The 14,976-nt window shown below is 40.0% G+C and overlaps 1 protein-coding gene across 6 annotated transcripts in view; it reads right to left on the reverse strand.

The window, feature by feature from the left end:
• Positions 1-7,473: 7,473 nt before the first annotated feature.
• The window catches only part of scn1lab (sodium channel, voltage-gated, type I like, alpha b), a 48,183-nt gene continuing 40,680 nt past the window's right edge, over positions 7,474-14,976 (reverse strand). For all 6 annotated transcript variants that reach the window (XM_017702236.2, XM_017702235.2, XM_017702230.2 and 3 more), the window contains exons 21-27: positions 14,565-14,687; positions 13,505-13,777; positions 13,203-13,256; positions 12,583-12,720; positions 12,024-12,128; positions 10,482-10,752; positions 7,474-9,588 (exon numbers count right to left, since the gene is read on the reverse strand). In XM_017702236.2, coding sequence (XP_017557725.1) covers positions 8,390-9,588; positions 10,482-10,752; positions 12,024-12,128; positions 12,583-12,720; positions 13,203-13,256; positions 13,505-13,777; positions 14,565-14,687 — 2,163 coding nt within the window. In that variant the 3' untranslated portion in view covers positions 7,474-8,389. The remainder of the gene's footprint in view (positions 9,589-10,481; positions 10,753-12,023; positions 12,129-12,582; positions 12,721-13,202; positions 13,257-13,504; positions 13,778-14,564; positions 14,688-14,976) is intronic.

Genomic DNA, 14,976 nt, shown 5'->3' on the forward strand with positions numbered 1-14,976 from the left:
CTTCACATACAGGCAACCTCCAGGTGTTAATCTTGTAACTACTACTGTGGAGGGCACCATCCCCCACTGAGGGAAATGCCCATGAGTTTAATACAGTATGAAAGACAACTTTATGCTAGAATTGTATTCCTAGCACTGCACTGGGAAGGACTGTGAAACAGATTACACACTGAACCATTTGGTGACTGGAGAGTTTGTTCTTTGGCTGTCATTTTTTTCTGTGTTTACCCATTAGCACTTTAGGTTAGCCTCAAACAGGCTAGCTACATTGAAGCTAAAAAGAAGAGGAAGAAAGGCTAGGAGTTCCCCATTACATCGCTTTCTTGATGATATAAAATACATTCCTGCTTTTCTTGGACTAAAATACACTGTTGGTAGCACATTAATCTTTGTGCTAAAGAAAGAACTGAGGGGGAAACAAGAAGAATGTGAAACTGGGGTTTAACATAGCAGGCTATAGTTAGCATGTTTAGCTTGGGAAAATGTCTGCGCTTCACCTTTAAACACTAACGCAGACGGCGAAATGGCAAGAGCAGATTTTTTTCTGTAGTTGGGATTTTTATTTATTTATTTTTGCTGGGAGGATGGAAAAAATGAGCTGGTTACATTCTGCTGCACTTATTCATTCAAACCGCTGCGCAGAAAAAGTCTCACTGAGGAAAACTCACCATTTGGCAGTTCATGTGGTTTAAAAACCACCGTGACCACATTGTGCTTTAGTCTAGCAATGCTGAGAGTCTCATTTCTACGACTTCTGCCACTTTCATTTCTTTGACCTACAATCAGGTCCATAAGTATTTGGGCAGTGACACAGATTTTGCCGTTTTGCCTCTCTACACCACCACAATGGATCTGAAATGAAGCAGCCAAGATGTGAATGAAATGTAGACTTTCAGCTTTAATTCAAGGGTTTTAACAAAAATATTGCACTTTTTAGAAACTACAGACATTTTTACATAATCCCTCCATTTTTACAAAGTAAAAATCAGAAGTAATCGGACAAAAAAAACAATTATAAATACAAGAATTATTTTAAATACTTGGAAGCAATTTTTTTGCAGTCACTGACTGTTTGAAGCCTGGAGCCCATGAACATCACCAAATGCTGAGTTTCCTCCCTTGAGATGCTTTGCCAGGCCTTCATTGCAGCCGCCTTCAGTTGTTGTTTTTTGTGGGTATTATTGCCCAGTTTTGTCTTCATTAGTTGAAAAGCATGCTCAGTTGGGTTGAGGTCAGGTGACTGACTTGGCCATTTCAGAGCATTTCATTTCTTTTCCTTAAGAAGCTCTTCAGTTGCTTTTGTGATATGTTTTGGGTCATTGTCCATCTGCACCGTGAAGTGCCGCAGTTTTGATGCCTTGGATAGAGTCTGAGAAAAAGGTATAGCTCTATACACTTCAGAATTCACTCTGCTACTTATATCAGCAGTCACATCATTAGTAAACACCAGGGAGACAATTCCATTGGCAGCCATACATGCCCACGCCATAACACACGAGGTGGTGTGCTGTGGACCATGAGCCCTCCTTTCCTTCTGCATATTCTAATCTTCCCATCATTCTGATACAAATTAATCTTGGCTTCATTTGTCCAAAGAATCTTGTTCCAAAACTGGGCAGGATTTTTATAGGTTTTCTAGCAAAGTCTTATCTGGTCTTTCTGTTCTTGAGTGCTTTGGATCTTGAGATAAACCCTCTGTATTTACATTCATGAAGGCATCTCTTGATTATAGACTTTGACAACCAACCTCCTCTACAATGTTGTGAAGGGATTTTTCTTCTGTGATTCTATTCACTTTAGTTGTCTTCCATGGTCTTCCAGGCCTTTTGGTATTGCAGAGCTCACCAGCGCAGTCCTTCTTTTTAAGAATTTGGCCAGTTCTAAAGTTTCTGCTATGTCTGTGATGGGTTTACCTTTCACTTGCATCGACACCTCTTTGGGCCATATATTGAGAGGTGCCATGAACAGCTATCAAATGCATATTCAACATTTGGAAGCAACTCTAGACTTTTTATCTTCTTAATTTGTCCTGATATAATGAGGGAACAGGCCACACCTGGCCATGAAACTGCTATCAGTCCACTGTCCAATTACTTTCATCCTGTAAAAATGGAGGGATTATGTAAAACCTGGCTGTAATTCCTAAAAGGTTGATGCAATATTTTTGTTAAACACCTTGATTTAAAGCTGAAAGTCTACACTTCGTTTACGTCTTCAGTGCTTAATTTATTTTGAATCCATTGTTGTGGTGTAGAGCGGCAAAACAGAAAAACGGAAAAAATTGTGTCACTACCCAAATATTTATGGACCTGACTGTATTTGTATAGGTAACTACTTATATTTACCCAGTAACATGCAAGTAGACATTTGACGAATTTGAACTTTTTCATGTATATATTTTTGAGGAGATTGTAGTTGACTTTATTTGGTTGCCTTCTAATTGGTTACATCTCTCATTTGTAAGCTTTAACATATAATATGATCAAAAAGAGAATAGAGCCTAAACTTCAACTCTATTCCAATATAGTGACCCCAGTAAATAACCCTAACCCCAGTAAATATCTGGACATTTGCACTATGCTTAAAAATGTATTTAGTTTATTGTGTTAAGAATCAAAATGTCAAACTGAGTGGAGTTTTTTTTAAAAATTGCAAGACCTTTACAAGGCGACTGGTATGTTCTAGCTCATTTATTGTTTCCGCATTTTCTTTGCAGACTTCTGATGGGCTTGCATTCAAAGTGCCTTTTGTACACTCCTGAGTTCTAGGATACCACTGTAAGAAAGACTTTGACGTTTCCAGTTAGTAAGTAGCCTTAGTGCAGTCGTGACGGAATTCCTCTCCAGGCTTTCCCCCCAACATCCACCATCAGTTTGAAGTTGTGAAATTTTATTTTATTACAAATTTTATGAAGTAACATAAAAAGGTTCCTTAAAATTGTCCAGTGGTGAATGCTTAGAGTGTCCGAATACTTTTTGGGCTCACTGTAGATGCTGGATATACTTCTGCCGCAATACTATAAGTTACTCAATTAGTTTTGAGTACTACTATACTAGTTAAGCTACTATACTACTTAAGGTACTCAATTAGTTTTTTGATATAGTACTTTTGTTCTTCTACTCAGGATCTTTTCTGGAAAGGTACTTTTACTTCTACTTGAGTGATTATTTCACAATGCCTTTACTTCAGTTTGTATTGACTCTACCTTTAAACGGTTAATAGAGCAGGGGCTTTATGTACAATCCAGTGGCCTGTCGTGATACCTAATGAAAGAAAATATTTAACAACATTAAAGAAAGAAGGCCTGAACTTTGAGGATCGTGAGGAGTGAAGGCTCACTCTAGTGGTCCTGCATGTACAAACACACCCAACCCAAAATGTACATGTAACTCGTTCTTCGGCCGCAAGAGGGCGTGTGAGACCACTGTGTGACATTTTCCAGCGTACGTGTGCTTCGCTGTACTGTAGCAGCTCCAGCAGTATTTTAACTATGCATGAATGTCATTGATCCTTCAGATGCTGCCATTCTTTTGGCTAACAAATACACCCACATACTCTCTCTCTCTTTCTCTCTTTTTCTCTCTTTCTTTCTCTCTCTCTCTCTCTCTCTCTCTCTCTCTCTCTTATCTCAGTTACCAGACCTGACGTGTAAAGATGGTGGATTTAAACAACCTTCGCCCGAGGAGCCCCTACGACAAACCTGACAGGAAGGTAAATATGAAAACAGGGCGGCATGAATGGAAGGAGAGAGAGAGAGAGAGACAGAGAGAGAGAGAGAGATGGGTGTTGGCTGGGGAAAGCCTGCTAAACAACGAGCAGAACTATGGGTAGAGGTTCTGTTAGACTGTTCACCACATGATGTCAGGTTGCTAGGCAACAGGAGGAGAGAATCTCCAGTAGGGTCACTCCTGATTACTGAGTGCTTCCATACACAGCGTGCGCGCGCACGCTCAAGCACACACGGGGCTAAAAGCAGTTGAACCTCAGCTGAAGTTGGAAAATGACGTCACTCGCAGCTATTTTAGACCTTTGATTCCAAACGCAGCTCATCTACACTAATCAAGACACTGTCATGTGCCAAAAGTGTGTGGATGGATAGTTTTGAACAAATGATCTCTGGTTAGTTACAAATTGATAGCTGATGAAAAGTCTATACTCCAGCTGTTTCAGAAAATAAGGCCTACACTTTAGTCGAATTCCCAGCATTGTTTAATCCGCAATAAACCCCCCTCATGTTCTATTACTACGGTACATGTATTTTGAGTTTTTTCATCCCACAGCAGTTAGACTTGAGGTTTTTTCTATAAGGACTCTTATTGTGAAGTCGGGGTTACAATAGGAAGAACTGGTCAGTGGGGGCTCGGGAGAGAGTGCAGATCTGAGCTGCGTCCCAATTCAGGGGCTGCATCCTTTCAGAGGCTGCATTTGAAGGCCCATTGCGTCACAGTGGCGCAAGTAAGCTGTCATATTTTGAATCTCTTGCTCTTCTTTTTCGTGGACAGTGCACACAAGCAGCACATCCTCCAGCATCAACGACGCAGAGGACGAAAAAGCTGTTACAGCTGATAACTGCTGTTACTTTCTCTGACATACTCTGTGTCGCCGACGCTGCTGCAATCGGTGCCCCGAGTGGCACACGACTTCACACTGTGAGCTAGCAGAAGTTACGTACCGCCAATGGGGACGCTGCAGTTATGCATGTACAACAGGAAGAACTGGTTCATCAGAGCTCAGGAGCGAGAGAGTGTAGACCTGAGCTGATGCCTGAGCCTAAAGCCTCTCTTTCTGTATGGCGTGGCTGAGACCAATTACAGCCTTTTATAAAGCAACCTATGCTAAGTTGTCTCCTTTAGTAGTGGTAAACGCTACACCCCACATGCCAAAACGAACATGCCAAAACATGCATCCAACTGACATGAATCATGTAAATTGAATTCTGCTTCTTAAGGAGACCATGTTCACTGTATACTGAATAAATGTACTTGTTCACTGAGGCACAAAAGCAACAAGCAGTCTACCATTATACTCAAACTTTAGCTACCAAACTTTAGAACATAAGGTTCCATTTAGCTTGGATGTACAGGTCCGTGAAAAAAATTGACAATCTCAAACAGCTCCCATCTCCTTATATAGTGCACAGTGTGGTTTATGAAATTTTGGCTTCTACATGCAAAGAGCGCATATCCAGTAGGGAATTGTGCACGTGGTCTTTGTTAGACATTTAATGCATTGTTTGGATGCAGGAACCATTATTTTAAGACCTACTTTGTGCACTATGTGGGGAATATGGAGCTATTTGAGATTTAACTGGTGTGCAACAGTATGTGGAACGTTCTTTTGTGTTGGAAAAGTAGTACCTTAAACTTTCAGAAGGTTCTTCACACACACACATTACATTTTCACCATGTTAGAAATGTGCAGCTCATGCATAAAGGTGTAGTAAGATGCAACAATGCTTTATTTGTAAGCCTCAGACCTGATCTCTTAATGTCTCTCTCTTAGTAAAACAGCAGGATAATTATAGAGTTATTATGTGATAAACACATATGCATAACAAAAATAATAGCTGTCCATTCGGTTGAAACTAAGCTTTAGATGATTTCAGCATTAATTATATCAACTAAGTCATTATTTATAAAATCTACATCTTTTCAAACAGAGGTACATTTTAATCCTCCACTTATTGGTGGGCCATTTGTCTAATCTGTGTTAGTTTATTCTATATGGACCCTTTGTGAAGGAGGGATTAACCCACTTTGTTCTGTGTTTATGCCTGTACAACAGGAAGAACTGGTCAGTCAGAGCTCAGTAGTGAAAGAGTGCAGACCTGAGCTAATGCTAGAGCTGACTAGTAGCCTAAAGCCTTGCTTTCTGTACAGCGTGGCTTAGGCTGGCTACAAGCTTTTATAAAGCACATTTACTGTTTAACCTGTTTTAAAAAACAACACATTTCTTAGACCTTCAAAAGTATTGGCTTCCCAAAATATGCTTTATTTTGGAAAACTACAGTGTAAGTCCGAAACCTCTTTGCTCTGATTCAAAAGAAAAAAAGTCATTTTGCACATTTTGAACAAAAAAAAAAAAAGGTCACAGATTCTCAACTCAAAAACATTTCAGTGTAACAAAAAATGTATGCATTTCTCAGAGATAGTCAGAGATAAAAATGTCTGGTACATTTTGGGGATTCATGACAGAGTACTGTGTGACAGTTAATGATGAGGAAATTAAGTATACTTTGGTACAAAAAATATGATCTTTATTCTTTTGGCTTTTTAAAATAATGTCACCATGTAGTTGGTTAGTATAGTGCATGCAGTTTACTACAACGCTACGAATGAAATATGACAACCACTGATTGCTTCATAAATTCATATTTACATTTAAAACTGGGACCTGGCCCTCACACATACTGTAGCACTGTGCAAAAATGTAAACAAAATAAATCAGTCAATTAAAAAAAAAAACCATGAGCTCCAAACTACTATTTACAATATAAACATTGAACAAGAGAATGGGAATAAAGCACATCAATGCTGTTCCCAGTACAGTCACATATACTAGCTCTCTGTCTCACACACACACACACACACATATATATATATATATATATATATACTATATAACTCTCTGTCTCTTGCGCATACACTCATACTCGCATTTGAGTACGTGCTCTCGCACACACACACACATACACACACTCAACTCTATCTCTCTCTCTCTCTCTCTCTCACACACACACACACACACACACACACACACACACACACACACACACACACACACACACAGATAATATGCATCCAGATGGCAGTTTTAAGTGGCATGTAAAAGTGCTCCTCTACAGTGTTGAGTACAGAGGTGAGATACAGAGTGCCAATATGTACATACAGAATCACCACCGGGTCACGAGTTCAGAATAGAAGAGCTGATATCATAACCATTTTATTCAAATGAACCCATACTGGCTCTGAGATTTCAACGACAGACATTTCAAGTTCCACACGTGACAGATAGGTTGTTCTTTTAGCTGAAAGTCTTGCATCAGCTGACCTGCACAGAACACTTGTTTTTGGAAGGTAACTCTTTCTCTTTTGATCTGATAAAATGAAGAGACTAAGAGGTCTTAGAAGAGAGACATTCAGTAAGGTTACATTACTATTGTGGACATGGGTTCAGCACTGAGATCATTTTAAGGTGGTAGAGAGAAGAAGCACCTTCTGAGCGCGTTCTCTCTTTCTCTCTCTCTCTGTAGCAATTAAAATGATTTTTGGGGAAACCTGGTCCAGGGACTTTGTTCAGTGGACATTTCTTTCACAGGAGTGGACATTCAGGCTTGCATGAGTCTGCCGATCATACACTAACCAGGTAGAGGAGGGAATGTGGCCTCATCGTCAACTTTCCCCCAGATGCTCAAACTGCAGTTTGTTCTTAGGGGGCTTTCGACCACTATAGTGAGACATTTATGTTGCTGACTTGGTTCTTGAGATTTGACCTTCACTCACGTACTCTAGAATCGTGTTACATATTTTTTTTGTCTTTTTTTTTTTTGTTAAATAAGGCAGCGCAGCAATACATGTCTAGCTATGTTTATGTAAAACATTCCTGCTTTCCCAGAGGCAGTGAATCTCCTGAACCTCAAAACCATGTTGTGCTCACAATGAGGAGATTGTAGAACCTCCAGAGTGAACCAACAGAGGTTCCTGTCTTTAATTTTTTTGTTCCACATGTAACTGATATCATGTGTTATCCTACCCTTCGACATATTTGTCCTTTGATGACAGTTCACACAATCAAACTTATGACTAGAAAATTTCAACATGGTGTTTTTTTTTTTTAAAAAAAATGAGCTAATGTAACAAAAATGTGCAGGTATATAATAATACGCTATTCAATTCAAAGGACACCAGTGGTAGTGGCAGTACTAGCTACTGATGACCGTGTAACAGTTTCCTATAGTCCTCAGGATTGTTTCACAACACTCGAAATGAAAAGACAAACCCACGACCTTCGCTCTACACCATTCTGTTCCATACCAGAGTCTTTCTTAACAGTCACAGTCACACTCGTAAGTGTGAGGGAGCATGTGTTTGTGTGTCCATGTCCTTATATGAACCTTCTCATTACAGACACACTAGACTGTCTCTGCGCGCGCACACACACACACACACACACACACACACACACACACACACACACACACACACACACACACACACACACACACATCCATCACACACACACATGCTCTGTTTGGCATGGGTCCCAAAACCTTGCAAGGAAGTCCACACCCCATTTCTTCATTGGATCTGTAAACAGTGTCTCATTGAAACAGCAAAGTCTCCCATTTTGGTCTTTCCCTTCGCTTGTGTGCGAACCTTTCAAATGCCTTTCATTTCTTCCCCTCACGTGCATTGTCTCTCACATTGTCCTCTTTTTCGCGCCTCTCCTTTTCATATTTGTCCTTCTCTGACTTGGCCACACTGTTGTAGGAGGGCGGTGAGGCTGAGGACGGGGTCATGTCTGTCTTGTCAGATGCTGAGTTCTCATGGAACTTGCCAATCACAAGCACCTCCTTCTCGGGTGGCTGCTCGCTGCCTTCCTGCAGCCTCTGCCGGTACATGTCTGAGGCCTTTTTCACGGTGAGCCGGATTCGGTAGCGCCGGAAGGCTCTCTGGATGACAATGGCAGACATCTCCTCCTGCTTGCGGCGCAGCGTGGTGGTGATGGGCTCATAGGACACCTTGGAGGGGTTAGAGGCCATGAAACGCTCCTCCATCTGACCACGCAGTGCGTCCATCTCGCCCTCCTCTCCAAGGACTCGCAGGGTGAAAGCAAACAGGATGTCCAGGCAGTGGATGCGGTCCCCACTCACCATGGGCAGATCCATGGCAATCAGTTGGATCTTGTTGGGTTTGGGGATGCGCAGTGGCGGGTCCAGGGAGTCTGCAAAGTCGGAGAGCTTGTCATATTCCACGAACTGTGTGGCATTGGGGTCGAAGTGCTCCCACACCTCGTAGAACATCTCAAAGTCGTCCTCGCTCAGTGGCTCGGCACTCTCCTCTGTAGCCACACTGAAGTTCTCCAGGATGACGGCAATGTACATGTTAACCACAATCAAGAAGCAGATGATGATGTAGCTGACAAAGAAGAAGATGCCCACTGAGGGGTTGCCACAGTCACCACGATATGAGTTGCCCGGGTGCTCGGTCTTATTGTTGCAGTCAGGCTCATGTTTGTTCAGGATGGGCGCCAGCAGGCCATCCCAGCCAGCTGACGTGGTGATCTGGAAGAGGCACAGCATGGAGTTGCCGAATGTCTCAAAGTTAAACATGTCATCGATGCCAGCTTCGTGCTTCACATAGGCAAAGTTGGACATGCCAAAGATGGCATAGATAAACATGACAAGGAAGAGGAGGAGTCCAATGTTGAAAAGGGCAGGTAGGGACATCATTAAGGCAAACAAGAGTGTACGGATACCCTTGGCCCCCTTGATGAGACGAAGGATGCGGCCGATCCGAGCCAGTCGGATGACTCGGAATAAGGTAGGAGAGACAAAGTACTTCTCTATTACGTCAGAGAGGAACATACCTGAAAACGGAAGACATGTTTACGTTTTTTTCACAGCTCATATCCTATCAAAAGAGTTTACACTTATGCACAAATATCTATGACAGAACACACTCATTATGGCATCTGGCAGCCATCTTGAAATTGGGCGGGCATAGCTGAAAGCCAAGATGGTCAGCAGATGTCAAATTTAGCTCTTGAATATAAATGAATAAACATTGTCCTGCTATTCTATGTTTGCTGTTCCCATGGTTTTTCTGCGGCTGACGGTGATGGAATATTTTGCTTGTTTTCATTACTTCTATGAAATTAGAAGAGATCTTAACGTCATTATTATTTAAAGTTAAATGGTCTTAGACACCTCAGAAAACTTTAAAACCAATTATCTGGTCATTAACTGTTTTTGCAAGTAAAAACATGTAACATTAAAATAAATGCAAAAATTTCAATAAAGAAGAGTCAATAAAAGGTAAAACATTTTTTGTTTTCAAAAAGTAGTTGATATCTTGTTGAGCTTGTTGAGAATAACACAAGTTCGGTTCAAGATCTCTCCTCAAAGCCCTCAGCAATCACATGGATTTGTTAAATTTAATTTAGCACAACTAATTTAATACAAGTAAGGATTAATTAGCCAAACCAGGGACTAGATGCAACTACAAATAATACTGGGCTGCCATGAGGAGAAGGTTACAAATGGTTAAATGAAAACAGTGACATACATAAAATCAATGATTATTGTATTAATATTATTTTTATTAGTGTTATCCTAAGCAATAAAACACCGATATATAGTTTTTTAAATGTAATTTTCTCAGACACCCAAGAGTTTTGCTTAATACTGATTCTGGTAGACAATGCCTATTAAAATATTCATGTTAGTTTATCTCTCGCCACATACTCTCTTTAGCACTTACCGACAATAGACAGAATCACGACCACAAAGTCGAACACATTCCAGCCGACGGTGAAGAAGTAATGTCGCAGTGAAACCATCTTGAGCACACATTCACCAGTGAAGAGCACAATGAAGACCAGGTTAATCCAATACAGGATATTGTCCATATCTTTTGTCTGGTCATCTGTCTCCACCATCATTGTCACCATGTTCAGGCAGATCAGGATCATAATGATGATGTCAAAGGCTTGTTTGGTGATCAAATCAAAGATAAGGCCCTGGAACTTGTTCTAGAAGAATGTCAAATAAAATGTGAGTTAGATTATACCATACTAACATAATAACAATACAATAATAATAATTCTGCTTACCTAACTAACCAATAGCTACAATGGTACAAACCTCATTTCTGGTAAATGTGTGACATTTTGTAAAATGGAATAAAACAGGAATCTGTGATTTCCTGTGAATTCCCTTAAATCTTCATTTAACTGGCAAAAGTACAAAGAAAAGAGTTTTCACTGAGGAATTTCATTGTATTTTGTAAGTATAAACAAATTCAGAATTTGACACACTCAAAGATGGGACAGATGCATGTTTAGCACAGTGTTGCATCACTTTTCCTTTTAATTACATTTTTTACTCTTTCATGAACTGAGTATATTAATTGTTGCTTTTTTGCAAGTGGAATTTTTGCCCAGTCTTGATTTTCCTTCAGCTGCTCAACAATCTGTGGTCACCATGGCAGCACATGTCTCAGGCCCAGAGAACCTGGCGGTGTTTCTGTATAGAATTGATTTATGGCTTTCTACTTATGTAATGGGGTTTAAAGATGCATTTCAGGATGCAGCGGCAGACTGTGTTAAGTGACAACGGTTTTCCAAAGTACTCCCCGAGCCCATTTGGCTATACTTAACACAGTAGCACAGATGCCTTCTCATGCAGTGCTATCTGAGGGCTTAAAGATCATGCACATTCCAGGCCTGAATCTTTTCATAATAATATGTATGGTACATGGTGATGGCATTGTTTGACAATTCTCTTGGCACAAAGTGGTGAGCCAGGGCCTGTCTTTGCTCACAAAGACTGAGCCTTTGGAGGATGCTCCTTTTACACCCTTCATAATACCCTCACCTGTTACCACTTCACCTGCTTATTGTGAAATATTTAAGATGGTATAACTTCAATACTCTTCACCCTTATTTGGCCTCTGTTCCAACTCTTTTAAGTGTTGCAGAAGCTCTTAATATATTTATATTTACAAAATACGATTAAGTTTGTTAGCAAAAACATTAATAGTAATTTATATTTGTATTTTTGTAAGTTAAATAAGGTTCAAGAGAATTAACAAATTACAGATTCTTGTTTTCACTGCATTTTACAAAATGTCCCAACTTTTCCCAAAGGGGTTTATATATAATATACACTGATACCCTGCATATGTTTTCTTTACGTAAATGTCAACAAATTCTGATTATAAGAGAGCTATACTACAACACTTCATCCTTATATTTATGTGTTTATGAACTGAAGTAGTGAGGGAATGAGAGAAGGAGCATACTGTAGGTCTGGGGATAGGCTTCTGGGGTTTCTTTGAGCCTAGCTTCTTCATGGCATTGTAGTATTTCTTCTGTTCTTCTGTCATGAAGATATCCTGACCTCCCAAGTAAAGGGAGAAAATAAGAGACTGGTTACAACCAAGGCCGATCACAGTGCACAAATGTCAATACGTCTTCAATAATTATAACATCATTATTTTTCTTAATGATGTTAAAAGTTCTAAGGGATCTTGTCTTAATGAGCAATTAATTAATACAGTTTGAGTCAAAAGTCAACCATCCAAATATCTGCAAGACTGCTTTCAAGATGGAAAAGACTTACAGATTTACCAGTAAGCATCAATCTAACAATACAAATTTACCATAAGGCATCAACATTACATACAGATTTTTGGATGGGTCCTGACTTTTGACTTACCCTGTACATGATTTTAATATAGCATTGAGATGACACATCTGGGTGAGATTTTAAAATAAAATTCAACTATAAATAAAAGTAAACGGAGGACAAACAGACTAAACCTCCCACTTAACCCTCTCTAAATTCATCTAAACACTCATCTTTTTCTTCTGCTGGTTGAAGTTATCGATGATAACACCAATGAAGAGGTTCAGTGTGAAGAAGGACCCAAAGATGATGAAGATGACGAAATACAGATACATGTAGAGGTTCACTTCATAGTCTGGCTGCTCTTCCACCTGCAATGAAAGAAAAACAATATTATTAACCATTTTCAAATGTATTTTTCTCAAATTTTCAAAATTTGCCACCACTCCCCTGCCAGTATTACGACCACTAATGATTACATAGCTGAGAAAAAGCATGAAGCATCCTTTTCGGCTATGGGCTACACAGCATAGCAGAGCAACTCAACACTGGAAGTTAAGTGAAAATGTAATTGCTCAGTCATGCAGTATACAATCTCTATGAATTTCAAAAGGTAGAACTACTGGTCAGTGCTTTCTGCCACTTCTTTCTGAGAAAAAGAGCTCATTACATATTATTGGTATAATAGTAAAAAGTAAGCTTCTTGAACTTTAACCTAAACAAACCTGCTACAGAGAGAATGTCAGTGTTACTGGCTGATTAATTATCTAGGACTGAAAGGCAGAAAGAGTAGCTTACATATAAACAATCCACTCAAATAAAGGTGCACTCCTTAAGGGTTAGAGAGACTTACGTTTCGAGAGTCTACTGCTGCATACATGATGTCCATCCAACCTTTAAAAGTAGCCTGATGTGGGAAGAATAAAAAGAGCCATACATAAATAAGTAATCTAGACTCCTGTGCTCAGAGTAGTACAACAGATTTAATGAAGCAAGCGCTACTTATTCTGAGCATCAAAACAACCACAAACCAGAGTAGCAGGGAGACAAAAAGGCTTCAAAAAGGGACATAAACATTAACATTCCGTTTGATGCATATTCCAAATTTCTGAGTACCAGAAGAGCACGGAACATGTGAACTGTATTTGTCCTTACCACTTGCAGTAGGGCCAGGTACCCGGCTCCCACGTTGTCGAAGTTGATCTTGACATTTTTCCAGCGAGCGCTGCCATTGAGGGCCATGCACTCAGACTTGTTGTTGACCGTATCAATGGGGAAGAGTTCGTCTGTGGTGCTGTTGACGCAGTGATAATATTTGCCAGCAAATAGGTTGACGCCCATGATGCTGAAGATGAGCCAGAAGATCAGACACACTAGCAGCACATTCATGATGGAGGGAATGGCACCCAGCAAAGCGTTCACTACAACCTGCAGCAACACACACATTTAAATGTCATTCACTGTATCCCTGAATAAAATTGACACGTTAGTGTGAACACTATACTCAACCAATCATACTATATACTCATGATGTTAGTTGAATATCGTGCAGTGGATTGCACACTGATTGAGGTGAAGTTCACATAGATCACATAGTCAGAAGAAGAATGTTTACTTATGACTAAACACTACAGAGGTTCATGTTAAGGAGTCTATTTCAGATCGTGATAAAGTAGCCACTTTAATTACACAGCACAGCAAGCATCTATCTTTGTCTATACAGCAGCTGCTGGTAAGGCTAATGTCAAGAGTTTATTTAACATTTCTACAGAGATCTTTTGAGCTAACAAAAAAGTAGACACACAAAATCAAAACAGAAACCAAAAACCTTGTGGAGACACGATGACGCCACTACATTTGTTTACTGCAAATGAAAAAAAGACACATAACAGAGAAAGAAATTAAAGGTCAAAAGCACAACAAAAACATCACAAGCACCAGAGATTTATCAGAGAAGATCAGATAGCTTCCACCAAGAGACACAAAGAGAGCCATGCAGAGTCACTTACTGTACACAAATTACTGTACTCATTCCTTTGTTGAACTGCATTATATGATACAGTTACAGAAACCAAAATGCTAATAGTGACAGTGAGCCATGACTTGCTTTGACTGTGTGTACAGCATAGAATAATGTGTAGATGTTACTGTACATACACAAGAAATATAAAGCGAGTGTTCATGTGCGTGAGTGTGTGCTCATTTTTGTGCTTACCCTCATGCCCTCGAAGCGTGACAATGCTCTTAGTGGTCTCAGGGCACGTAAGGTCCTCAGTGATTTAATGGCACTCAACTCAGAGTAACCTAGAGCAGTGGCGACCAGACTGACCAAAGAAACCTGAAAAGACAAACAAAGGCAAATACATACAGGCACACAATGAGGATAGTCTTGAATATGATAAAATAAAGCACATATATTAAACAGCACCGTACACAATGCATGCATTCAATGTTTCTGTTTCTTACAACCAAAGCATTCCAGTTTCAGCAGTGACGAGTTCTGCAAACTAGAACTGGATTCAATGAGGTGTCACTACACATCAGACTGGAGTGACCCAATTGGTTCACGGAATGAGAAAGACACGAGCGACAGGACTACACTTCTGCGTCCAAAAAATTACAAAAAG

The sequence above is a fragment of the Pygocentrus nattereri genome, chromosome 30, assembly GCF_015220715.1.
Source record: "Pygocentrus nattereri isolate fPygNat1 chromosome 30, fPygNat1.pri, whole genome shotgun sequence".
Lineage (NCBI taxonomy): Eukaryota > Metazoa > Chordata > Actinopteri > Characiformes > Serrasalmidae > Pygocentrus > Pygocentrus nattereri.